This window comes from Leptosomus discolor, chromosome 24 (genome assembly GCF_034619465.1).
Source record: "Leptosomus discolor isolate bLepDis1 chromosome 24, bLepDis1.hap2, whole genome shotgun sequence".
NCBI classification, from domain to species: domain Eukaryota; kingdom Metazoa; phylum Chordata; class Aves; order Leptosomiformes; family Leptosomidae; genus Leptosomus; species Leptosomus discolor.
The window spans coordinates 7,379,972-7,402,387 of NC_141414.1; the positions used below are offsets into that span (position 1 = coordinate 7,379,972).

At 62.7% G+C, this 22,416-nt stretch overlaps 3 protein-coding genes across 4 annotated transcripts; 1 reads left to right on the forward strand and 2 right to left on the reverse strand.

Moving 5' to 3' along the window:
• Positions 1 to 1,119: 1,119 nt before the first annotated feature.
• On the reverse strand, positions 1,120 to 9,914 carry BORCS8 (BLOC-1 related complex subunit 8). Of its 2 annotated transcripts, none has more exons than XM_086477514.1 (5): positions 9,863 to 9,914; positions 7,493 to 7,605; positions 3,176 to 3,240; positions 2,544 to 2,651; positions 1,120 to 1,657 (listed from the first exon to the last, which is right to left on the reverse strand). In XM_086477514.1, exons 1-5 carry the CDS (start codon positions 9,897 to 9,899, stop codon positions 1,615 to 1,617), a joined length of 366 nt encoding a protein of 121 aa, XP_086333640.1. In that variant the 5' UTR covers positions 9,900 to 9,914; the 3' UTR covers positions 1,120 to 1,614. The 2 variants fall into 2 exon arrangements, 1 of the variants encoding a protein (XP_086333640.1); XR_015184019.1 differs by having other exon boundaries at positions 1,618 to 1,657; positions 2,083 to 2,651.
• A 1,294-nt stretch (positions 9,915 to 11,208) lies between these two features.
• Positions 11,209 to 15,578, forward strand: RFXANK (regulatory factor X associated ankyrin containing protein). The gene is made up of 9 exons (XM_086477443.1): positions 11,209 to 11,407; positions 11,620 to 11,697; positions 12,410 to 12,490; positions 12,817 to 12,882; positions 13,062 to 13,162; positions 14,143 to 14,268; positions 14,761 to 14,827; positions 15,066 to 15,146; positions 15,520 to 15,578. The coding sequence occupies exons 1-9, from the start codon at positions 11,209 to 11,211 to the stop codon at positions 15,576 to 15,578; spliced, it is 858 nt and encodes a 285-aa protein (XP_086333569.1).
• A 1,103-nt stretch (positions 15,579 to 16,681) lies between these two features.
• Positions 16,682 to 18,011, reverse strand: NR2C2AP (nuclear receptor 2C2 associated protein). The gene is made up of 5 exons (XM_086477649.1): positions 17,971 to 18,011; positions 17,715 to 17,805; positions 17,473 to 17,578; positions 17,110 to 17,177; positions 16,682 to 16,798 (listed from the first exon to the last, which is right to left on the reverse strand). Exons 1-5 carry the CDS (start codon positions 18,009 to 18,011, stop codon positions 16,682 to 16,684), a joined length of 423 nt encoding a protein of 140 aa, XP_086333775.1.
• Between the last annotated feature and the right edge of the window lie 4,405 nt (positions 18,012 to 22,416).

Below are 22,416 nucleotides of genomic sequence, written 5' to 3' on the forward strand. Positions count from 1 at the left end.
CTGTCCCAGCCGTGGAACACGCGCCTGAGAAGCGAGGGGACCTTGCCCACGAGCAGTCCTACCCTCCTTCTCCAGCAGATCCCAGCCCATTCCCCCAGCTGCCCGTACCTCCCTGCCCGTCCCCTGCCTCCTCCCTCCCTCCTCCAGCCCCAGGAGCCAGCACTGCACCGGGACGGATCACACAACCCACCCAGGCAGGTGCTGGGGGAGCAACGAGCGCGATGGAGCCAGAACAGTCCACGAGCTCCAGAGGGTGGGTTGGGGGGCTGCTGCTCGGCCACCAGCACATCCACCCTCCGAGCAGAAGTTCTTCCCAGCTCTTAGCAGGGAAGGGCTTGCGCTCGAGCAGCCCCGGTGCCCTGGCTTGGCTCAGTGGGTGGGGGGGACCTGGGTGCCACCAGAAGGGTGCCGCCCGTGGAGGCTGAGGGTCTGCGTTGGCACTGCCCGTCCTCTGCTGCACGCGGGGGCAGAAAGCCCCAGTGCTGAAGGCAGCAGCTGTTTCTGGGTGACACGAGCAGGTTTAGCTCGCTGTCCCCCGCGCCGACCAACACCGTGCTGGTCACTCACAGCCCCACGGGGGCTCTGCCAGCCCTGCCCAGGCCCAGAGCAGCAGCACGCTTGGTTCTCCCCCAATTCCTTATCATCCAGCGATCATTAAGCATTTCAGGGAGCAAAGGGAGGCCGCCGATGCCCAGATTCCCTCTCACCTCCCGTGCTATTATCCCAGAAGACACCGTTTATCCTGAGCACAACGTGGTTTCTTTGGAAACGGAGTTTGCGCCGCTTTGGTCCCTGCGTCCTCGGTAAATTCTGCAGCAGAGCAGAACTGGTGGTTCCAGGAGAAATTCACACTGAAGCTGCATCCTTTGTGAAGTGACCTCCAAAGCTGGGCGTTCAGCTCCGCTCCCCACTGCTCGACAGGGGATGAAGAAAGTCCTTTTTTTTTGTCTTTTTTTTTTTTTTTTTTTTTTGAACAGGACAGTTTCTTTTTCCTCTTGAAAAGCTCCAACTCTGCACGTCTCCGTTTTGCTCCAGGCCCTTTGAAACACGCAGAGCCAGCAGGCTCCACGACCCCCCCCAAGGCGAGCAACAGGGGAAAGTTTTAGACAGAACTTTCTTGGTTTTTCTTTTTATTATTGTTCCCGCTAAAACCAAATTCAGCAACTCCCTGGCACACACATGAAAAACTCCCCTGGCAGAAGGCCTCCTGAGCAAAGCTGAAGTGTGCCCGCGTTACGCCTTTACACAGCTATCTACAAAACACTGAAAGCAAGACCTAGTTTTTCTGAGATATTCCCGTGGCCAAGAGGTAGAGAGAAAAAACGCCTCATAGCAGTCTGCCGTCGAAAGGAACTGGACAAACGCAGAACCACCCCAGTTCCCGTCTGTAGGGCGCTCTGGGAAGGGATGTAAGGGCTCCCTGCAGGCAGTCCTGACCCCAGGGGCAGGATTTGCCTGCTCAGGTGCAGCACCTTGTTACTGGGAATGGCCAGGCAGGCAGAGGCCCCTGTGCAGCTTCACAGATCGAGCAGGTGGTTTCTCACTCCTCCCGCGGCTGGAGAACATAGAGCTGGGCTGGAGAAGGCAGCAGAGGACGGTCAGTCTTGTCCGAAATCAGGAACTGGCTGGAGGATTCTTGGCTTGTGGGGCAACAGCGCTGTGAAAAGAAAGAGACAGTCACACCCAGCAGGCAGGACACCAGCAGCCGTTAAGAATGCGAAGAACCAGGGGTTCTTCACAAAAAAAACACCTCGCCGCTTGCAGCGGGAGAGCAGCTTCGACGAGCACAGACTACGGAGCAGCCTACAGCAGCCCCCGCGGGCGGTCAGAGAGCATCTTGGCAGCCACACCGCTGCAGAAACCCCTGAGAACGCTCCGGGCGGCCCAGAGCGTGACCCTGCCCCATCGGCAACCGGGAATACAGAGAAGGCGAACCAGAAGGGTCTGCAGGCAGAGTCACTCTGCAGGCAGAGGCTCCCTGTTCGCTGTGGTGGTTTTATCAGCGATGGGCATTTGGGGGTTTTCTCACTCCTACCCAGCCAGAGTCCCAACGCCAACACCGTTCTGGGGAGAGACACGTACACCAGACCCAGACGATCTGCTGGAAGGTATTTCAGGAGCCGTCGTTCAAACGTACAGAAACGCACCATCATTCTGCTGCCTCCACCAGCACTACCTATCACTGTGGGACTCTGCCCAAAAAAAGAGCCACACACGTGACAGAGAACAGCACCAAACACAGCCTCTCCCCTGGTCCACCTCGGCAGCATCACCTCACTCCAAATGCCTTTGACACCACGAAGATTTAACGCACTACACAACCAAACATCCCCTTTTTAAGCAAGGAAATAAATTCTTTTCCAGTTACCCTTTCACAACCAAGATTATTTGCTTCCCAGCAAAGCGAGGCAGAAGCTCACCCGAACGCTCTTTCAAACCACAGCCCAGAACTGTGTGACTGAGGGAACCTGGTGTACTTGCAGCGGGCTGCGTCACATCACCAAAGCCTCAGAGGGACAGGCAGCGCCCCAGCCCCGCGCTACCTGCGGCCCTGAGCAGCGTTCAGCTGGTCCTTCATGGCTATGGCGTGCTTGAGGAGGCTGTCGATGCTCTTGAAGTACACGCTGCTGTCAGTCATGTTCTTTATGGCACTGCAGGACAAAAAGAGGGGGGCAGAGGGAGATGGAGGACTGGTATTTCCAAAGGCACCGTGGTTTTAGAGCCTGACAGAGAGAACTGTTCAGAAGAAACCTCAACTCTGTGCATCTTCCCTCCCTAGTTGGGGGGTGGATTGGCTGCAGGTCCGCACCGCACAGAGAACCGGGGGGGAGCTGCCACGCTCATCGAAGTGATGCCCCCCAGGCTCATGGTGATGGTTTAAAGATGGCCATGGTAATGGTTTGGGTGCCTTTGATAATGGTTTAAGGATGGCCACGGCAACGGCTTGGGGATGGCCACGGCAACGGCTTGGGGATGGCCACGGCAACGGCTTGGGGATGGCCACGGCAACGGCTTGGGGATGGCCACGAGGGGGCTTCACACCCTCACCCCGACCACACTCTCTCCCGGGCTGACACCAGGGAGGCGTCAGGGAAGTGCAGGCGCCTTCTGCTGGTTTCCACCCCCACCCTCCGCCTGCCAACACGCCCCTCCTGCTCGGAGGAGCCTCCCTCACCTGCAGGCGTACTCCACCGTGTAGATTGCTCCTTGGCTCTGCTCCTCCCAGCTCTGCATGTCGGACTGCAAGAGAAGAGAAGGGAGGGAAGGGAAGGGAAGGCGGCGTTAGGCCCGTGCCGGCCAGCCGCAGCGCCACGCTCTGCCAGCCCTGCCCAACCAAGGCTGCTTTTCGCTGGAAAATGTGTCTGGATTCTGTCTCCCACTTGACAGCCCTGCGACACGCTCCAGGCTCCGGGTGCCACGCACCAGCATTTTGGATATTCTGGCAAAACTTCCCTTGGCTTTAGATGTTGTAGCCCACGAGGCAGCTGAGAGGCAGGGTCAGCCAGGCTGCTGCCAGCAACCGCGCTGGTTGTTTCAGAGTACCCTGATCTCCTGGTGTGTCTGGCCCAGAAGGCAGCCGGGATGTGAAATAACACAGCTCCTGCCGAGCCTGCTCCTCAGCCCTTCAGGCAAACCCAGGTAGCGGTTTCTGTGACAGCCCTGCCAGCGCTCGTTTCATTAGACCTGCCAGTCACAAACGTTTTCGTACCCACAAGCGTCCCCGGCCCCCCCCGTCTGCTCTGAAACTCTGCTGTCTGATCCCAAGCCGCAGCCAGCGTGATGCCCTTCCCTTTCACGAGCTTGGAAGGGGCCCTGTCAACTCCACACCGACCCCAGCAGCACCGCACGCAGCCGGCTCCGGCACGGGATGTAATTGGCCGCTGTAGCTCCAAGGAAAGGGAAAACCAAACAAATACACAACCCACAGCGAGAGCGCGGCCGAATTCAGCGGCGTAGCTCAATAGATAACTACTTCCAAAGTCCTTAAGTAGTCCGGGCCCTCTTTAAAATCCATTCTCGTGGGAGCTAATTTTCCAGTCCATTCTGCTGAGTCTCGTTACAAGCCAGAGGAAATCCAAGGGCCTCTTTCTGTGAGCGAAGGAGGTCGGGCAGGAGCTTGGACTGCATCCAAAATCACTTGTGCTGTTCAAAGCCTGCCCTACATCAGGCTGCCTGACTGCATAGCTTTAAAGTACAAAAGAAACAAGCCTCTACACGCAACACCCCAGGCAGTTCTCTGCAGGAGAGAGTCCTGAGGCCCAGGACTCGCAACCCCACCGAGACCGCGCTCGTCCCAGAGCCCAGTGGCGTTTTACCCGGCTGTCTCTGCCGCCGGGGTCACGCTTGGCCGGCGGAGGCAGCTGCGAAAGACGCCGAAACCTGCCGGCAGCTCCTCGCCCTGCTCTCCCCGATGATCTTTAACAACAATTCAGACCCCGACACCGCGCTGGCTCGGCCCTACGTGTCACAGCCACTTGCCTGTGGTCCTGCCGTTCCCGAGCACGGAGAGATTGGAATCATTTCCCGGTATCAGAGCCAGCGGTGCCTGTTCCCAGCATCCCCACCACTTCCTGGGATTTTCATGTCCTTAATTAGGAACAAGAGCCTTTCCCTCACTTCTTAATCTTTTCTTGATGTCCTTTCTTCAAATTCCCAGGACAAGCCCTTAGATGCAGCTCCCTAGAGCTCCTCACTTCTTAATCTTTTCTTGATATCCTTTCTTCAGATTCCCAGGACAGGCCCTTGGATGCAGTTTAAGAGCTAAAGCTATTAATACACAACAGCACTAATGATAAATTCCTGCTGCTTGGAAGTAAATTAATGAGGAGATGTAACTTCTCAACAGACCGGGCGAAATCCGGGCTCAGCAGCGCAGCTACGACGCGTGGAGGCGGCGAGGGCCTTGCACCGGGGGTGGTAAATCTGCTGCTCGGAGAGTTTGAGATGCTGAGGAAGGGATTAAGGTGGCCGTTCCATCCAATCACAGAAAGCTGCTCGTTGTAAAGGCACGGAGGTGACCTTCTCCTCGCTGAAACTTTTCTCCCAGCCCCCTCCCTCCCCATTTTTCTGAGGTTTAAACCCTCTGGGAATTCCAAAGGCTGCGTCTCGGGAGAACTCAGCCAGCCTGAGACGGAGCTGCTGCGCGGCTGAAGGAAAGCTGGAACCCACCAATAAATCCTGTTTCCTTTGCACATGACTTACACCCCGGGATTAGATTCACCTGCCAGCGGATCCACACAGAACGGTCCTTTTCCTTCTTTTCTACTCCGAAAGAATATTTCTATTCTTTTCCCACCTCACTTTAGTGCCTTTGCTCTGATTTAGACAAAACCTGACAGCGTTTGCACGCTGCACAGCCCTGCTGACACGCTCCCGTTCCAGGCTCTGGCCACAAAGCCAAGGGGCTCTGGCAGAGCAACCCAAAATCTCCACCCCCGCCTAACTGAACGCCCCACGGGGACGGTGGCCCCGTCAGGGCCCCGGGCACATCCCTCTCGCCTGGGGTTTGGCTGCCTGGGCTCACGGGCTGCCAACAGCAACGCCTGGAACTGGGATAAAATGGGAGTGGGATGAAGGATAAGGGAGAGAACCTGGTCACCAGCCCATTACCAGCAGCCCGGCAGCACAGTCAGGGCACTGGCCCGAGTTATGTTTAGCCCTCCCAGTTCCTGACAGGGACTGGTTACCAGCAGGGAGGAGAGCACGCTCCCAAACACCATGCTGCAGCCGTGGAAAAAACCAAACTCAGGAACTGAGGAGGCTGGAAGAGAAGTCCCTAGCAGCAGCTCTGCATCTGCCCGTGTTCCAGCTGCCACAAATGATTTTCCTTCTGTTTTCTCCCAGCTCTGGCCACATCACTGCACCATTAAACACACAGCCAGTAACCAGGAAACCAGTTAAGAAGCTGGGAGTGCCCATGCAGCGGGCAAAAAGAAATGGATGTGACTGGCAGCACCGCCGAGCAAGCATGGGGAAACGTTTGCTAACGCCAGAGGGGTGCTGGGGTGGCACCGGGGCAGCACCCCAGGGCACCGGGCACCCCACGGGCCGGCGTGCGCTGCAGGGAGCACGACGAGCTCTTCCTGGTGTACAAAGGCCACCGCTGGCCCAGCTGGGGCTAGCAGCCAGGGCAGGAGGGAGGCTGCGAGGCTGGACATGAAGGCATGAAAGACCAAAGGTGTCTGATGCCTGTGATGGCTGAGGTCACACAGGGGGGGACACGCAGGGTCCTTGTAATTGCTGCTGGCACCCACGGGACAGCACGACCTCCTTCCTCCCAGGAAGAAAGTGGAAAACAGCCACAATTTTGACTACAAAAGAGACTCCTGGGATGGCTGCAGCGAGGAAAGGAACTTAGACGAGCCAGAGAGGTCACAGAACGCTGCGGGACACGGCCACGCGCACGCCGAGCAGGGAAAACGAGAGAATTTCAGGTTTTCAGAGACCTTGCCCGGCACAAACCCCGCTGCCTCACACCACCCTCCGTGTCCGGCGCCTTCCCGCAGCTGTCGCTTCCAGCAGCGCTTCCCTCGCCCTCGCCCCCGTCACGCAGCGCTCCCTGACGGAAACGGATCTCTTCCCTCTGCGCCACGTGTCGGACAATTGGCTCCATTTCCTCCTGTTCACGACACGTTCCCTGAAACTGGGGCCAGCTCGATGAAACTGGGACCAGCTTGATGAAACGAAAGCAAGTGACAGCTCGGGGATCACCTCACAAACCTGCCCCCCTGCACGCCAGCAATGTGATCACACCCACGTGTGCTACACGGCCCCCCCCCCCCCCATACACCGAGCACTGCACACGGACACGTATATAAAACGCTAATAAATAATCAAATAATAAAATGTCACAATCCAGGTTCATTTGGCAACCAGGGCTGTAAAGCAAAGGTGAAAAATGGGGCCTGACAGCGCATTAGCATAGCCATGCAGCAGTAATCTATTCACGAGACGTCCCTCCTAATGAATCATGACTGGCAGGAGCGGGAGAAGGACAACAAGGCTGGCACTAAAGCGTCCGTGCTCCGGAGGAAAGGCAGGAGCACAGCTGGGAGAGGTGATCCATTATCCCGCTTGGCCTCACGTGGGCTCTTCAGGCTCCCCCTTCCCCGCTCTCGCCCTCCCCCTGGCTTTATGGAGGAGATAAAACCCTCACCGGGAGGCCGGGGGGAGGAAGATTGAATGTCTCCCTCCTCCCTGCACAAACCAGACCCCTCGTTTTGCTCTGTCTGCACGCCCAAGTCCAGCCATGGGAGCACAGCACCGCGCCTGGACTCAAGTTTTTCTTCCTCAGGTAAATCTGTGACGTCCCCTCGTCCCCTCCGGTCCAGAGCCGGGGTCCCGCAGCACCGCACGCCCCGATGGCTGATCTCCTCCCTCCCTGCCACCCCCTAAGGGAGGTGAAATGGGGACGAAGGGCCAAGGCAGGAAAATATCTTTTTGTGCCCGAGGTGTGGGGCGGCTCCGGCGTCCGGAGGGAAGCGCGGCTCACCTTGTGCTGCGCCAGCTCCGGCAGGGATCGCCGCACGTGCTCCTGCAGCCGGTACAGGGCCACGGAGGGCTCGTTGGCCAGCACGTACATGCTCTCAGTGAACTTGTCTGTAACTGCAACGAGAAAAACACCAGAGTTAGGGAAAGCAGGGAGCCGCCGGGGTTGGCAAGGGTGCCCTGGAGCGCTGGTGCTGTCCCCAACGGAACGATGGAGAGATCGGAGCAAAACCCCACATAACTTCTGTAACTCAGTCTGTTAACAAGGACATGAAAGCAAAGCAGGCAGTTCCGTTTCCACTCTTGAAGCCGAGAAAACTCGCTAACAACTCCGGGTTATCCAGCAGGGATTCTCTATTGCGGCGCCGGGCAGCCCGGGGGATGGCTCCTTCCATCCCTGTGCGCCCAAGCGTTGGGATTCTTGCCTTATATTTACAGCTTTCATGTTTATTCATTACATTCCTAAGAAAAGGTTGGGTTATTCTAATTATTTCATTAACAGAAGTTCCTCCCATAGTCCTGCCTCAGTCCGCCCAAGTCACCCCCCCCTCGGGGGTCCTTGGTGGTCGTTGGGGATGAAAGTCCGAGTCTTCCTCAGGGTTGAACTTTTGAACTTGTCCTGTGGTGGATGCCCTGAACCATCCTGGGGCTTTTCCAAACTGCAAGACCAGCTCTCGCTCGCTGCCCTCCCTGTCTCTCCTGCTCAGTCTTTTGTGTCCCTTGAGCCCCACAGTCTGACTGGAGGATCCCACCGGGTGCCCTTCGCTGGGTGGATTCTGCTTCGTTCTTATCTTTAAAGTGTTTATTAGTCCACAATGCATCTGTGCCTACGGGTTAGTACAAACCAGCCTCCCTCCCTAGCTCTAAAGGCTGGTCAGCAGCACTTTTCTAAAAGCCAGTCAGCCATTCTTTATTACACTCTCCCCATAACGGCATCTGCAGCCAGCGACGGGCTTGGCTCCGGCTGCAGGGAGACCAGCCTGGGATGGCACCCCCTCCACAGGCCCCTACGAGCTCTGGTTGCTCTGGTTTCAGGGACCACTTGGGTGATGCCCATCACTGGCTCCTTTCTGACCGGTTTGGAGGGAGCCAGGAGATGGGTAGAGCCCAGCAGGGGCCTGGCTCCCGCTCCTGCAGCCGCCCCATCCGGCTGGGAGTGCCGGCACCTCCCAGTCTGGAGGCTCCGTCTCGGGACCGGCCCTTTGGGTTCATCTCTGCTCAGAGCCTCGAGCTCTTCTGCATCTGAGCCACCCCCTGTCGCAGGGTCCTTCTGCTGCTCCCCTCCAGACACCTCCCCCCCCAGGTGACACTCTAAAAATGTCCACGGAGGAGACACGGTGGCTGCAGACCAGGGCTCAGGAAGCTTCGGTGCCATTCCGAGCTGCTTCCCCTCCCTTCCCGCCTCTTATCCTGCTCCAGCCTCTGCCCAGGCCTCCCTCCACACACAAACCCCTTTTCAACTGGTGGTTTGCCCATCCCAGCTCTGACTTCTTCCCATCTCAGCTCTGACCTCTCCTTCCCTGCACGGCGAGCACCGACAGCTCGTCACAATTAAGACACAGAAAAACCAGAGACCGTTTCATTGCTCATAGAGGGGGGGTGGAACCAGCTTTTCACCAGGCTGAAGCAGAACCTTGCAGCTTCTGCAAAATGCTCTATTTTAAGGAAAACATGGCTTTGTTCCTCCCTTCAGAGCTTCTGTTGCAGTGACAACTGCTCGGATACCGCAGTTCTCTAGCGCCGGCAGAACCGCTGAGCCTTCTGAATGCCAATGGGAAGAAATGCAGAACTTTACGGGAATAATTATCCCCACTCGGGACAGACACACCTCCTGTCCGCCTGTCTGTCTGCCTGTCTCGTCTCCTGACACAAGTTTTTCAAGAGACCCTCGCAGCAGGGCAGGTAAAGAGGGGACAAGCCGGGTGAGGGGGACACTGGGCAGCTCCCGACCGCAGGACCCGGCTCCAAGCGGGCCCACAGAGTCCCGCCAGCTCTGCCTGTCCTGGCTCCTGCCGGGCTACGTCGTCCCCTGCCCTGTCACGACATCCAGCTCCCCATCGTGACCAACCCCAAGGGGGCCTTTTTGGGCCCTGCTGCGGCTGCAGAGCCCTGTCACCACCTGCGACACCCTGTCACCACCCCACCCTGTCGCAACTTGCCCTGCCCCGTCGTACCTTCCTCTCTCACGACCCGCAGGGCCCTGTCGTGACTTCTGCTGTCGCCGCAGAGCCCTCTCGCGCCCGCGGCCCACAGGGTCACGTCGCGACCGGCCAACTCAGACCCGCAAAGCCCTACCGCGACCGGCCCCGCGGCTGCCGGGCCCCACCGGGCCGCCGCTCCCCGGCCATCCCCGCCGGCCCCGGCCCGCTCCCACCTTTCTTCACCTTCAGCTGCATCTCGGGCTCCTCCATCCCGCCCCGCCGGCACTTCCGCTTCCGCCGGCGCCCTCCAAAATGGCCCCGGCCGGAAACCGTCGCAGCGGGCCCCCTCCCCCTCAAAGACCCCCGGCTGGAAACATCGCCCCAGCGCGAACGTTCCGCCTCAGCCGTGTCGTGTCCCCCGCTCCCCTGGCCCAGTGCTCCCCAGTGCTCCCCCCTGGGGTCTGTGTGTGGAGGCCTCGGGGGGGCAGAGGCCTCGGACGCCCGGCGCTGTCCCCCTCCCCCGGCCCCCCCCAGTGCTGTACAGGGGAATGAGGATGTCGCTGGCCTCTCTACGAGGCCTTGAGGTCCGGGGTCGTAGCCCCCCACCACAGAGGACACACACACACAACCCCCACGCCGGACACTTGTCCCCCTCACAGCCCCGCCATGGTGCCACGGGCCTGCGGGGCCGGACCGCTCCCACCCCCGGGGCCTGGGCGGCCGGAGCCGCTCTCCTCAGGCGGGAGCAGGACGTGGGGCTCCGTGGGGGAGGAGGGGAAAATGGCGGCGGGGGGGGTGTGTGGGGGTGTGTGCCGTTCCCCCGACATGGCGGGGACCTGCTGCCCCGTCGCCACCGCCTCCCCGTCCCCATCCCACCACAGGGACTGTCGCTTTAACGCCAGGCTCCCCGCCTCGCCCGGCCTCCGCGCCGTCAGCGGGCAGGTGGAGCTGGACGGGGGGGACCCCACTGTGCCCCCCCTCCCCCTCCCCTCGGACGGCCACCCCCCAAATCCCGGCTGGGCCCCGCCAGGCCGCCCCGGCTGCGGCCGGAGGAAGGGGAAGTGCTGGGGCAGGAGGCGGGAACCGGGACGAGGAGGGGGGAGCCCTTGGGCCGGAGGATGCCGGCGGTGAACCCACCGGACTCCTCACCGGGGAGCTGCGGCCTGGCCTGAGCCGGGACGGGCCCCACCGGTCAGCCCGGGGGTGGCGAATGGCGGGAGATGGCGGGGGGGGGGGGGTGGGGTGGGGTGTCCCCTCCGACCGGCCCTGGCTCGGTCCCGCTGCGAGCGCGAAGGCGGCCGTGCCGGGGTGAGACGGTGCCGGTGCAGCTCCGTTCCCGTGACCGGTGGTGCGGGGAGTCCGGCCCGGAGAGGGCAAGCGGGTCCCCAAACCGCCCCCCCCCCCCCCCCTCACGGAGGAGTTTGGTGGCCGCAAGTGCTTTGGTGCTCGGGGACTTGGCAGCGTCGTGTCGTCCCGTCCTCCCTCACCCCGAGGCTTCCTTCTCCATCCCGGGAGTTGTCCCCATTCCCCCCCCCCCCCCCCCCCACTTCCTAACGCCTTGTTGTGTGGCAGGTGCCCCATGGAAGGTGAAGCAGCAGCCGCTCGTCTCGTGGAGACCCCCCCGGACAACGGGGACACCCAGGAGCTCCCAAAAGAGGGTGAAAATGGAGCTGCAGCCACAGAGGAGCTGGCTGGGACCAGGGACATGGGGGACAGCGGTGCCCTCCTGGGGCATCTGCGGCCGGACCAGGAGATGCCACGCTTGGACCACGGGGATGGTGAGTGCTGAGGGGTGGCAGGGCAGTGGGAGCCAAGACGGATCCAGGATCCCACAGCGTCCGTCCCCCTGTGAACTGGCATCAACTCTCCCTCTGCCCTGGGGTCCGGGGTGCTTGCCATAGCCGTTGGGTCTCGGTGTGCCGTGTGTGGAGCCCAGCCTGCTGCCCAACAAGCAGAACCGAGGTCTCTAATGGCCGCCCTGGCTTTGTAGGTGGAGCAGACGCTCTCCCGAAGCCCTCGACTGCCTCGATGGACGCGCGGAGGAGCACGGAGCTCCCGGCCCTTGACAGTGAGTGTTGCAGAGCTTGGTGCTCACAGATGCTCAGGCGCGGCCCCAGTGGGAGGCAGGCGTGGGAGAGATCATCGGGGTCTCTCATCCCACAAAGGCACCTAGGAAAAAAGTCTTTTACTGCTGCCAATCCCTCCCATAATGTGGCAAGGCCGAGTCCAGATCCAGACCTTGGTGATGACTTGTGCCAGCAGTGAGAGGTCGCTGCAGCTCCACGCAGTGGAACCGAGATGGCAAACTCTTTTTCATATACTTTCCTAATTAAACTGCGAATCGCTTGTTGAAAACACATTGAGATTTCCAAGTGGAGCTCTTGATGGGTAGGAAATAACGAGGATGAACCCGAGTGCATCCCCCAGGCTGTGCTCTGCGGTGTATCGTTTGCAATTATGCCATTAAGGCCAGATCCCTGCTTCCCGCCGTGCCCCAGATGGACCCTGCCCCTCCTTGGGCAGCTGTTCAGGCGGTTTTATCTTCCCCGCTCAGCTGTTGGTCGCTGCGCACTGGTCAAACCCCAGTCTCCCCCCTCTTGACTTGCAGAGGAATAATTCCTTTCTTTGCAAGGCTTGGTTTTTGCCAGGGACAGGAGGGAACAGCTTCAGATAAGGTGCATGAGACCTGAGCTTTCGTGAAGCTCTTGGCCTCAAGACAGCGTAGTTCCTCCCTGTGCACGGAGGAGACGTGTCCTGACTCTCTCCTCTCTCTGGAACAGGCTTCCCCTTGAAGCACTCGAACACGCTGACGAACAGGCAGCGAGGCAACGAGGTCTCAGCCCTCCCAGCCACACTGGACAGTGAGTACCGCTGGGAAGAGCAGGCTGTGTGCCCCGGAGCACAGATGGATGTGGGGTGCAGGGGAGCAGAGGGACAGCGGGGCTGGAGCCTCCCTCGATCTCCTGCTGCTCTCTCAGCTGCTCCCTGCAGCGCTGTCGCTCTCAGCACTCGTCGTGGCTGGCTGTCCCTGCTGCTGCACGGCAGAAGGGTGTTAGTTACCCATCGGGGGTTTTTGGGGGGGCTGGCCAGTCCTCACCACCCCAGCCTTGCAGGGACCCACCTACAGACGGTGGGTGCTGAGCTGGGGAAAATTTGCCCTGATGGGTGGATTCTTTCTGTCCCCCAGCGCTGTCCATCCACCAGCTTGCTGCCCAAGGTGAGCTCAGCCAGCTGAAAGAGCATCTGCGGAAAGGTACGTGGCTCTTCTTGGGGTTCTTACCCCACCCAGATCCTGCAGAGTCCTGCAAGGGCACAGCATGCCTTTTGATAAACCCTTGGCTTAGCTGAAAGCCTTTGTTGGGTTTACTGGGGGGGACAGGGAGCAGAGGGGGGCTTTACCCTTCCTGTTAACGATGTCTCACGTTTGTGCAGGCGAGAACTTGGTGAATAAACCCGACGAGAGGGGTTTCACGCCCCTGATCTGGGCCGCAGCCTTCGGAGAGATCGAAACGGTCCGTCACCTGCTGGAATGGGTAAGGCCACGCTCACTCAGCACCTCCTTAACAGACTTCCCATCTCCCACCCCAGTAGCCACCAAATTGTCCAGCACCATCCTGGTACCACCTCAGCCAGTCCTTCCCATGGCAACAAACAGGACACGTTGGCAGAGCTGACGGCTCAGACGCTGTCGGATGCTACTCCCCGTTGGGCTGTGAGCTAAGTCAGGAGCGTGAAGAGCCTTATCTCACAGCTAGCAATAACTGTTTGTAATTAAATATCTGCTTATTGGTAATTTGAGATCAAGCTTATCACTTGGGCCCTGTAATCTGCCAGCAAGCGCGCTCACCGAGGTATCGTTGCAGTTAATGAACTCACTGCTGCGTCGTCCTTGAGTGCTGGGCTCGCAGTCGAGGACTGTTGGGGGGTGAGCGGGAACCAGAGCGTCCTGCACCCTGGATCAAGCTGCTCCCCAAAGCTCACTCCCACACCCACCCGTGTCCAGTGATCAGTGAGCGCTCGCAACCTCACGAGCACTGGCCGAACTCTGCCTTTGCTACGGTGTTAGCAGCAGAATTGCGGTGCATTATCAAAAGGGGCAAACAGAACCCAAATTAAACGAGGTGGTACATTGATAAAGGCGGTAACGAAGTCCAGGAGTGGCCCCTGGCTGGCAGGGCTCGGAGGACGGGGAGGTAGCCTGGGGAATTTTGAACAAAAGAGACGGTGGATGCTGTGCAGGGCTGGCAACGCTGTTAACTTGTGATGGGAAAAAGGGCTGAGTAGCAGGAACCCTCAGGCTCAGTTTAGTGACACTGGAGAAGGGCTTTTAAGTCCTCACCCGAGATGTCTGATGGTGATTAAAATATGCCCAGTAAGGATTTTGCCAAGGAGAAGTCACTGGCAACGCGTGAGCTGTCTCTGCCCCGTGAGGCCGTTGGGACGTGGCCGTGGGGGACCCAGCTCTCAGCAGGGCTCCTCCGCCCGCCGGGGCTAACGCCTGTGCCCTCCCCAGGGCGCCGACCCCCACGCGCTGGCGAAGGAGCGGGAGAGCGCCCTGTCCCTGGCCAGCACGGGCGGCTACACCGACATCGTCACCATGCTGCTGGAGAGGGACGTGGACATCAACACCTACGACTGGGTGAGCGCCGCCGGGCACGGGCCGCTGCGGGGACCGCGCCGGCGCTGGGGGCGACCGCAAGCCCCGGCGGGGGCTCCGCAAAGCTCATGTTAAAAAGCAGCAGCGAGTTCCCACCGCTCTGGGCCGAGGCATCTCTCTCCTAGATGCTTCCCGGGCGCTTGTTTGCCTGTTCACGCGGTCGTTTCAAGAAATTAATCTGGATAATCATTTTAAATGGTTCCCCGAGTTGTTCACGCTTGGTGGTGTTACCAGCCGCAAGGAAACGGCGCTCAGAACTTAAGGTTGTCTTTAAAACGACACCGTTTAAAAGTTCCCGTATCGCCTACAGAGACTAAAACCTGCGAGGAAACACCCAGCCCGGAGCTGGGAGAGAGCGGGAAGGGGATGGATACCAGCGGGTTGGGGACGTGCCGCTCCGGGAGAAGCGGGAGCTGCGGGAGCACGGCCCGGCGCGAGGCCGGCAGTGACGCGGCCCCTTCCCTCTCCCTGCAGAACGGCGGCACCCCCCTGCTCTACGCCGTGCGCGGCAACCACGTCAAGTGTGTCGAGGCCCTCCTAGGTAACGGGGCAGATCTGCGCTTAGTCCTTGGCCTCCAACCGCTGCTTGTTGGTTACCGCCTCGGGGAAGAGAGCGTGACACGCCTGGGGGGAGAAACTGAGCAGCCCCCTCCAGTCATGGGGGGCTGCCCAGCCAGGATGGGCACCTTTTGGGGGTCCCTCCACCCTGAGCCTGCCCCGGAGGGGACGCCGCGTCGGCAGGGGAGCGCCGTGCCCTGATCTCCACTGCCTGCTTGCAGCTCGCGGCGCCGACCTGACGACGGAGGCGGATTCCGGCTACACCCCGATGGATCTGGCCGTGGCGCTGGGACACAAGAAAGGCAAGTGTCCCCTCTGTGCCTGGCAGGAAGCCCTGCCTTTCCTCCCTGGAAAACCTCTAGGCAATTCCCAGCTTCCAGCCTTGCTCGGGGCTTTTTTTTTGGGCCTTCCACCACAGCTCCCCGCTCTGCCACGCAGGGAAACCGAGGCAGAGCAGTCAGGATGGGTCCTGTTCCCCTTGCTCCCCCTCCAAACCAGAGCTGCGCAGGACATAGGGCTGGGACAGGGGAGATGGGGACAGGTCCCTGGAGAAGGGGGTTTTCCAGCCTCCCACTGGAAAACAGGAACAAAAGGGGTGACCAGGTCCTGCCCGCAGCAGCACTGGCTTCTCACAGGCTTGGCTTCCCCGGGTTTCACTTCTCGCCCCTCCGTCAGTCCAACAGGTTATCGAAAATCACATCCTCAAGCTGTTCCAGAACAAGGAGCTGGCGTGACGCGGCGCCTCGCGCTGCACCGCCGCAGCACCAGCGCTTCTCCCGGCCGACGCGGGGCTCCGCTGGGACCGCTGCGACCTCCCAAACGGGCAGCGGCGCGGCGCTTCGGGCCAGGAGCATGCGGAGGAAGCCAGGAACTGCCTGCCCTCGGCGGATCTGTGCCTCTCCCGGAGGGTGGCACGGCCACAGCGCCTCGCAACCGGCGACGCTTCCTCCTCAGGGCAGCTGCGTTTCTGCCCTGTCCGGGCTCGGCTGCTTCGTGCGTGTCTGCGTTGAGGTACCGCGTTCTTGGAAGTAAACTCGAAAGCAGCCGTGTGGAGCCCTGTCCGTTGCCTCAGCCTGTCACAGCTCCCCAGTCCCCCCATCCCAGCACCAGCTACTGGGGAACTGCAAGGGGAACTGGGCCAACCAACCTCCTTGAGGCCTCCACGCCCCCCTCCAGTGCCCGGGTAGTCTCTCCAGAGCTGTCTCTTCCAAGAGGGAAGCTCCCTCTTATGCCCATCAACTTGCCAAGCCCTCCCTGCACGCAGCGCTTTAGCCAGCCAGGGAAATACCCCTAGGCAGGAGCAAAACCCAGCAGGAAGCATCACCCTGCCAGCCAGGAACACGGCACGGCCCCGGCCGACAGCCGGCACGCCGCGATCCCGAGCCGGAGCCCTGCGAGGCCGCAAACAGCCGCTCCAAGAAGTTCAGGGGTGGTTGGCAAAGGCGAGAGACAGCCAGAGCCCACAGCACGTGGAGGTGGCACTTCTCCCCCCTGCTCAAGCCACGCACCACCATGGCCATGGCCAACCTGGTCCTGGGGTGCCACTTGCCCAGGGAGCAGCCGGGAAGGAGCAGGGACACCGTTTATTTGGCCGGTTACACAGGCCGTGTCCCACCGAAGGCTTGGAAGTCCAGCGCGTGGTTCTCTGCACTAGTGTCCCTCTGTCGCTGCCATCCTGTGGGGTCCCCTCTCAGCGCCTTGGGGTGCAGTTGGGGGCAGCATGTCCCCCCACGGGCAGGGTTGGCTGTCCTGGTTTCACCCACGCAGCAGAGCCCTCACGGGGGAACGCGGGTGGTGGGGGAGCAGCCCCCCCCTACGCTGTCCCTCGCCGCTGTCCCTAGAGCTTCTCCCCCAGCACCCCGAGGTGGTACACCACGATCCTCCCGAAGAAGTCAGTGCTGTTCTCAAAGGTGATCTTCAGCTTATCCAGCACCGTCTCCTCCACCTGGAATCTGTGCGGGGCCCGTAAAGGAGAAAAATAGGCCGGGGGGGGGGGGGGAAGCCACGACGCGTGGGCGACCCGCACCGAGGGGGCACGCGTGGCGCTCGCAGCCTGGCGTACTGCGGCTGGCCGGTGACATCGGGATTTGCTCCGGCTCTGCCGAGAAGCTGTAGCGGTAGCCAAGTGCCAACAGGCACCCGCAGGTCGGTTGTTTCACTCGCAGCTCTGCCTTCGCCCCCTCCAGCCCCTCCGCAGCCACGGGGGGCTCCGAGCCCCCCGCCCCCCAAGCCCTCTGACCCAGCCCGCCGTGCGGCAAAGGATATCTGCATGGCGTGGATGTCCTCGGGGTACAAGTCGCAGATTTTCACCAGTTCTTCGCCTGCTCTGCAGCCTGGGGAGGAGGGTGGAGGCAGCCGTGCGGAGGCTCCGGTGCTGGGGGAGCCTCCAACGGCTGCCGTGGCCTCGGCAGCCCCCAAAATCCTCCCCGCTGTGGTCTGTGTAACGGACCAAGTTCCCATCTGCACCCAAAGCAGCCCAGGGAACCCCTGGTCCTCGCTATTCACCCCTCTGCTCCAGCCCACGGCCTCAGCCCCTCTTGGGTTTTTGGGAACAAACAGCTGCAGGATCCAGGTGCGGGTAAACTGAGGCAGAGAGATCCCCATACCCCCCCCAAACCAGCTCCTCACCTTCCAGCGTGCACAGCCGGCTGGAGAATCCCCCCTGGAACTGGATGTGGAGCTGTGAGACCCTGACGGTGCGGGGGAAATCCAGGGTGACCCACTGGCACGTGCCCTGAAGGCAGGAACGACACCGGGGCTCCGTCACGGGGGTGGGGGGAGAGCGGGGTGTTCACCGTGTGCGCAGCTCCCTTCCCCCGTGCACGGCTCCTGTCCCGTCCCTCCGGCTTCCCCCATCCTCGCCCCCCAACCTGGTCTGAGTTCCAGCACGTCTCCTCGCTCGCGTCGAACATGTGCTTCTTCCCAAACTGCTTCGCATCCCGGTTAAGCACGGAGCTCACCCTGCGGGGACACAGGCCACCATCCCCGGGGACACGATGGGGACAGTGTCAGCGAGGGGACTGGAGTCCCCCGCAGGGCCAGGGGACAGCACGTGGCACCCAGGAGGGACCTGCCTGGGGGTGGTGGCCGCAGCACCCCGCTGTCCCCTCGGGGTTTGGGACTCACCGCGTGGCCGTGTCGGCGCAGATCAGGGGCTCCACGGGCATCTCTGCCTGCGGGGAGACGGGGTCAGCAAGGGGCAAAAATGGGGACACCCAGCAGGAATGGGGACACCTGGGCAACGTTGGGGGCAACTGGCAACACTGGGGACCCCTGAGAAGCACTGGGAACACCCCGAGCAGCATTGGGGACCCCAGGACAGCACTGGGGACCCCCGGGCAGCACTGAAGACACCCAGCAGCACTGAAGGCATCTGGGCAGTGATGGGGACACCCCAACAGCACTGGGGACCCCTGAGCAGTATTTGGGACCCCCGGGCAGCACTAGGGATTGCCCAGCAGCATCGGGGACACCCTGAACAGCATTGGGGACCACAGGACAGCACCAGGAACCCCTGAGCAGCAATGGGGACCCCCGAGCAGCATTGGGGACCCCTGAGCAGCACTGGGGACCCCCGAGCAGCATTGGGGACCCCAGGACAGCACTGGGGACTCCTGAGCAGCAAGGAGGACCCCCAGACAGCATTGGGGACCCCCGGGCAGCACTGAAGACACCCAGCAGCACTGAGGGCACCGGGGCAGTGATGGGGACACCCCAGCAGCATTGGGGACCCCTGAGCAGCAACGAGGACCCCCGGGCAGCACTAGGGATTGCTCAGCAACATCGAGGACACCCTGAACAGCATTGGGGACGGCAGGACAGCACTAGGTACCCCTGAGCAGCATTGGGGACCCCCGGATAGCACTGAGGACCCCTGAGCAGCATTGGGGACCCCCGAGCCGCACTGGGGACCCACCTGGCAGCACTAGGGATGCCCAGCAACATCGGGGACACCCTGAACAGCATTGGGGACCCCCGGACAGCACCGGGGACACCCAGCAGCGTTGGGGCAGCCGCGCAGCACCGGGCACCCCCCCGAGTGTCGCCCCCGCCGCCCCCCGCGCCCATCCCCGTCCCCTCGGGCCGCCCCGCACTCACCGCCCGCCCGGCGCAGGAAGCGGCGGAACTGCTTCCCCGGGACCCGGGCGGCCGGGAACGCCCTTCCCCCCACCCCTTCCCCCTCCCCCACCCCCTCCGCAGCGCTCCGCCCTCCCTCCGCGAAGCCCCGGGCGTGCGGGAGCCCCCTGCCCCCCCCTGCCGCCCCCCGCCGGGGGAGGGGGCGGGGGGGGGGGGGATACAGCACCCCCGGGCACCCCTGGCTGCACCCCCGGCCCGGCATTCTCGTGGGTGCCGCCCCCCCGGTGCTTCACCCCCCCCGCAAAGGGCTCCCCCCCCCCCCCCCCCCCGATCCCAGCTGCCCACTCGGCCCCCGCACGGCGCTGGGGACGGGGGGACCCCCGGTTCTAGGGGGGCCCCGTGGGGCCCTGGGCGGGGGGTGGCGGGGTGCCCTCCTGGGCCAGCTCTGTAGGTGGCACTGGCGGAGCGCAGCTGGAAACAGCGGCGGCGAGAGACCGCAGCGAGCGAGGGAGTGCGGGGTGTGCGGGGGTCCTCGCACGGCCCCGCACCCCTGCCCGCTCCAGCAGCCCTGCACAGCCCCGCACCCCTGCACAGCCCCGCCCCCCGCCTGCTTCATCACCCCTGCACAGCCCTGCACCCTGCACATCCTGCACCCCTGCACAGCCCCGCACCCCTGCACATCCCGCGTCCCTGCACAGCTCCGCACCCCGCCTGCTCCAGCACCCCCGCACAGCCCTGCACCCTGCACATCCCGCATCCCTGCACAGCCCCGCACCCCTGCACAGCCCCGCACCCCGCCTGCTTCATCACCCCTGCACAGCCCTGCACCCTGCACATCCTGCACCCCTGCGCAGCCCCGCACCCCGCCTGCTCCAGCACCCCCGCACAGCCCTGCACCCTGCACATCCCGCACCCCTGCGCAGCCCCGCACTCCGCCTGCTCCAGCACCCCCGCACAGCCCCGCACCCTGCACATCCCACATCCCTGCACAGCCCCGCACCCCTGCCTGCTCCAGCAGCCCTGCACAGCCCTGCACCCCTGCACAGCCCCGCACCCTGCACATCCCGCACCCCTACGCAGCCCCGCACCCCGCCTGCTCCATCACCCCTGCACAGCCCCGCACTCTGCACATCCCGCGTCCCTGCACAGCCCCTCACCCCCGCACAGCCCCGCACCCTGCACATCCCGCACCCCTACGCAGCCCCGCACCCCGCCTGCTCCAGCACCCCCGCACAGCCCCGCACCCTGCACATCCCGCATCCCTGCACAGCCCCGCACCCTGCACATCCCGCGTCCCTGCACAGCTCCGCACCCCGCCTGCTCCAGCACCCCCGCACAGCCCTGCGCCCTGCACATCCCGCATCCCTGCACAGCCCCGCACCCCTGCACAGCCCCGCACCCCTGCGCAGCCCCGCACCCCCGCCTGCTCCAGCACCCTGCACATCCCATCATCCCTGCACACCCCAGCACCCCTGCCTGCTCCCGCATCCCGCCTGCTCCCGCACCCCTGCACGCCGCAGCATTGCTATGCCCTCCCGCATCGCTGCCCACTGGAGCGTCCCCACAAGCTGCAGCATCCTTGCAGCGGAACATCCCTGCGTGCTCCAGCATCCCCCTCGATGCACGGGGAAAGCCCAGCCCTCCCTCCTGCCTCCCGGCCAGCGCGGCAGGGCCAGCTCTCCTGCGGGCCCCCCCGGCCAGGCACGGCTGAGACACCCCCCCCCCCAGCCTGCGAGGGAGCCGCGGGGGGCCCAGAGCAGCCACGCAGGGAGAAATCACTCCCCCCCCACGCAGAACAGGGCAGCTGCTTAAAATTATCCCTCTCAGGCACATGGTGCCGCTGCGCTTGCCCACGGCCCCGGCTCTTTGCAGAAGTGCCCCTGTGCCCAGCGAGGTCGCCAAGCCTTGACCCCACGGTGGTCCCACGGCCCTGGCTGGCCCCTCGCTGTGCCGGGGGAGGCAACGCAAGGCAAGGGCCCAGAGGTGCTCTGCAGCCCCCCCCAAACCTCCTCGGGTGCTGGGCTGCCTGCGTGACTCACGGCGGCCGCGCCGAGCCTGCCTGCGCTCAGCCACGAGCAAAAATAAACCCAGCCGGTGCTGCAAAGCCGTCACCTCCCCCTCGCAGCGCAGCTTTGGGGGCTCAACCCCCGGCTGGGGCTGCGCAGACGCCTGCACACGCGTGTCGATGAGCGCACACGCGTGTGTCCGTGCACGCACACACACGCGCGGTGACACGCACCAGCACACGTGTGACACGCTCCGTCTTCCGCCTCCTTCCTCCCCTTCTCCCCCCCCCCTGCTGAGTTTTGCCTGAGAAATTGGGTCAAAAACTGCAGGAGCCTTAATTGCCCCTCGGCTTATCGCGCGTTGGGGATGGCTTCGCCATTGGTGCCACCGCTGCCCACATCACCTCCTGCCCGCGCCGGCCAGCACCGTCCCCGTTCACCCCAGTGACCCCCCCAGCCCTGCCCGCCCTGGGGGGGACGACACAGCACTGGAGCTCTTCGGCCTCAGCGTCTTCCTCGCCCTCTTCGCTCTCGAGGAACGAGGCGGGTGGTAACTGCAGCTGTTTCGCACCGGGCTGTGCCGGGAGCAGCTTGGCGGCGTTGGCTCCCGGCTGCCATCCAGCCCGGCACTCAGCCGCCCGCCGCGGGAGGCCTTTGCGTTTTATCCAAGAGCTAATAGAAAGGCTGGTGCCAAACCAGGCGCCGGCACGGATCCAGACCCCCCGCTCCCACCAGGCACGAGCTCCCACCCGTGAGCCGCCGGGGATGCTGGCCCTGTGCCGGCGTGGCCACCTCGTGCTGGCGGCACAGGAAACGGGTGCCGGTGCCTTTTGTGCGGCGGGTGCCGGTGTGTTGAGTTTTGCTGAGCAACCCCGGCTGGCACCGGGGGCTGCTTCCGAAGAAGAAGCGGGTGTTGTGCCCTTCGCCGTTAATTACTTGCGGCGATTGATTTCTGCTTCCGTGTAAACACTGGAGATTACCGGTGAATGCGGCACAGGCGTTATTCAGCGCCGCGACCTCTCCGCCCGGCACAGGGCCCTGCCTGTTCTCCAGGATGCGCCTCTGCCTTTATTCCCCCTGCCTGCACAGAGGGGCTGGGGGGGCCAGGGGGCCAGGGGGGCCGGGAAGGGCAGGATTTGGCACAACCGGTAATTAACGCTCAGTAACAATGCGGTGGCATCTCCGCGCTGGGAAAGAGCTGTGCGGGGCACCGACGGGTGCGTCCCTTTGGAAGGGGGTGGGTGAAAGGGTATAATTACAATTATCTTATTATAGCCCTGCTTTTAAGCCACAAATCGGTGTTTCCTCCCAAAGGGGTGAGGGCACTGGGCTTGTGGACGGGTTGCTGCGGTGCCGGTGTCCTCCCCACCGGTGCCGCCGCGCAGGAGGTGCCGGGGATGCGGTGAGCAGGTGTGGGGGTAGGATGTGCCGTTAATGAGCTCGGCTCTGCTAACGGGAGATGCTGCTCGACGTCCCTGCGCGGGCAGTG

Coding starts and splice junctions, on each gene's coding strand:
- BORCS8 (XM_086477514.1), bottom strand. CDS start 9,899: ATGGAGGAGCCCGAGATGCAGCTGAAGGTGAAGAAAG. Junction 3,241..7,492: donor CGGAGCTGGCGCAGCACAAG/GTGAGCCGCGCT, acceptor CTTCTCTTGCAG/TCCGACATGCAGAGCTGGGA. Junction 2,652..3,175: donor ACGGTGGAGTACGCCTGCAG/GTGAGGGAGGCT, acceptor TTTGTCCTGCAG/TGCCATAAAGAACATGACTG.
- RFXANK (XM_086477443.1), top strand. CDS start 11,209: ATGGAAGGTGAAGCAGCAGCCGCTCGTCTCGTGGAGACCCCCCCGGAC. Junction 11,698..12,409: donor GGAGCTCCCGGCCCTTGACA/GTGAGTGTTGCA, acceptor TCTCTGGAACAG/GCTTCCCCTTGAAGCACTCG. Junction 14,269..14,760: donor ACATCAACACCTACGACTGG/GTGAGCGCCGCC, acceptor CTCTCCCTGCAG/AACGGCGGCACCCCCCTGCT.
- NR2C2AP (XM_086477649.1), bottom strand. CDS start 18,011: ATGCCCGTGGAGCCCCTGATCTGCGCCGACACGGCCACGCG. Junction 17,806..17,970: donor TGCGCCGACACGGCCACGCG/GTGAGTCCCAAA, acceptor GTGTCCCCGCAG/GGTGAGCTCCGTGCTTAACC. Junction 17,178..17,472: donor CCGGCTGTGCACGCTGGAAG/GTGAGGAGCTGG, acceptor CCTCCTCCCCAG/GCTGCAGAGCAGGCGAAGAA.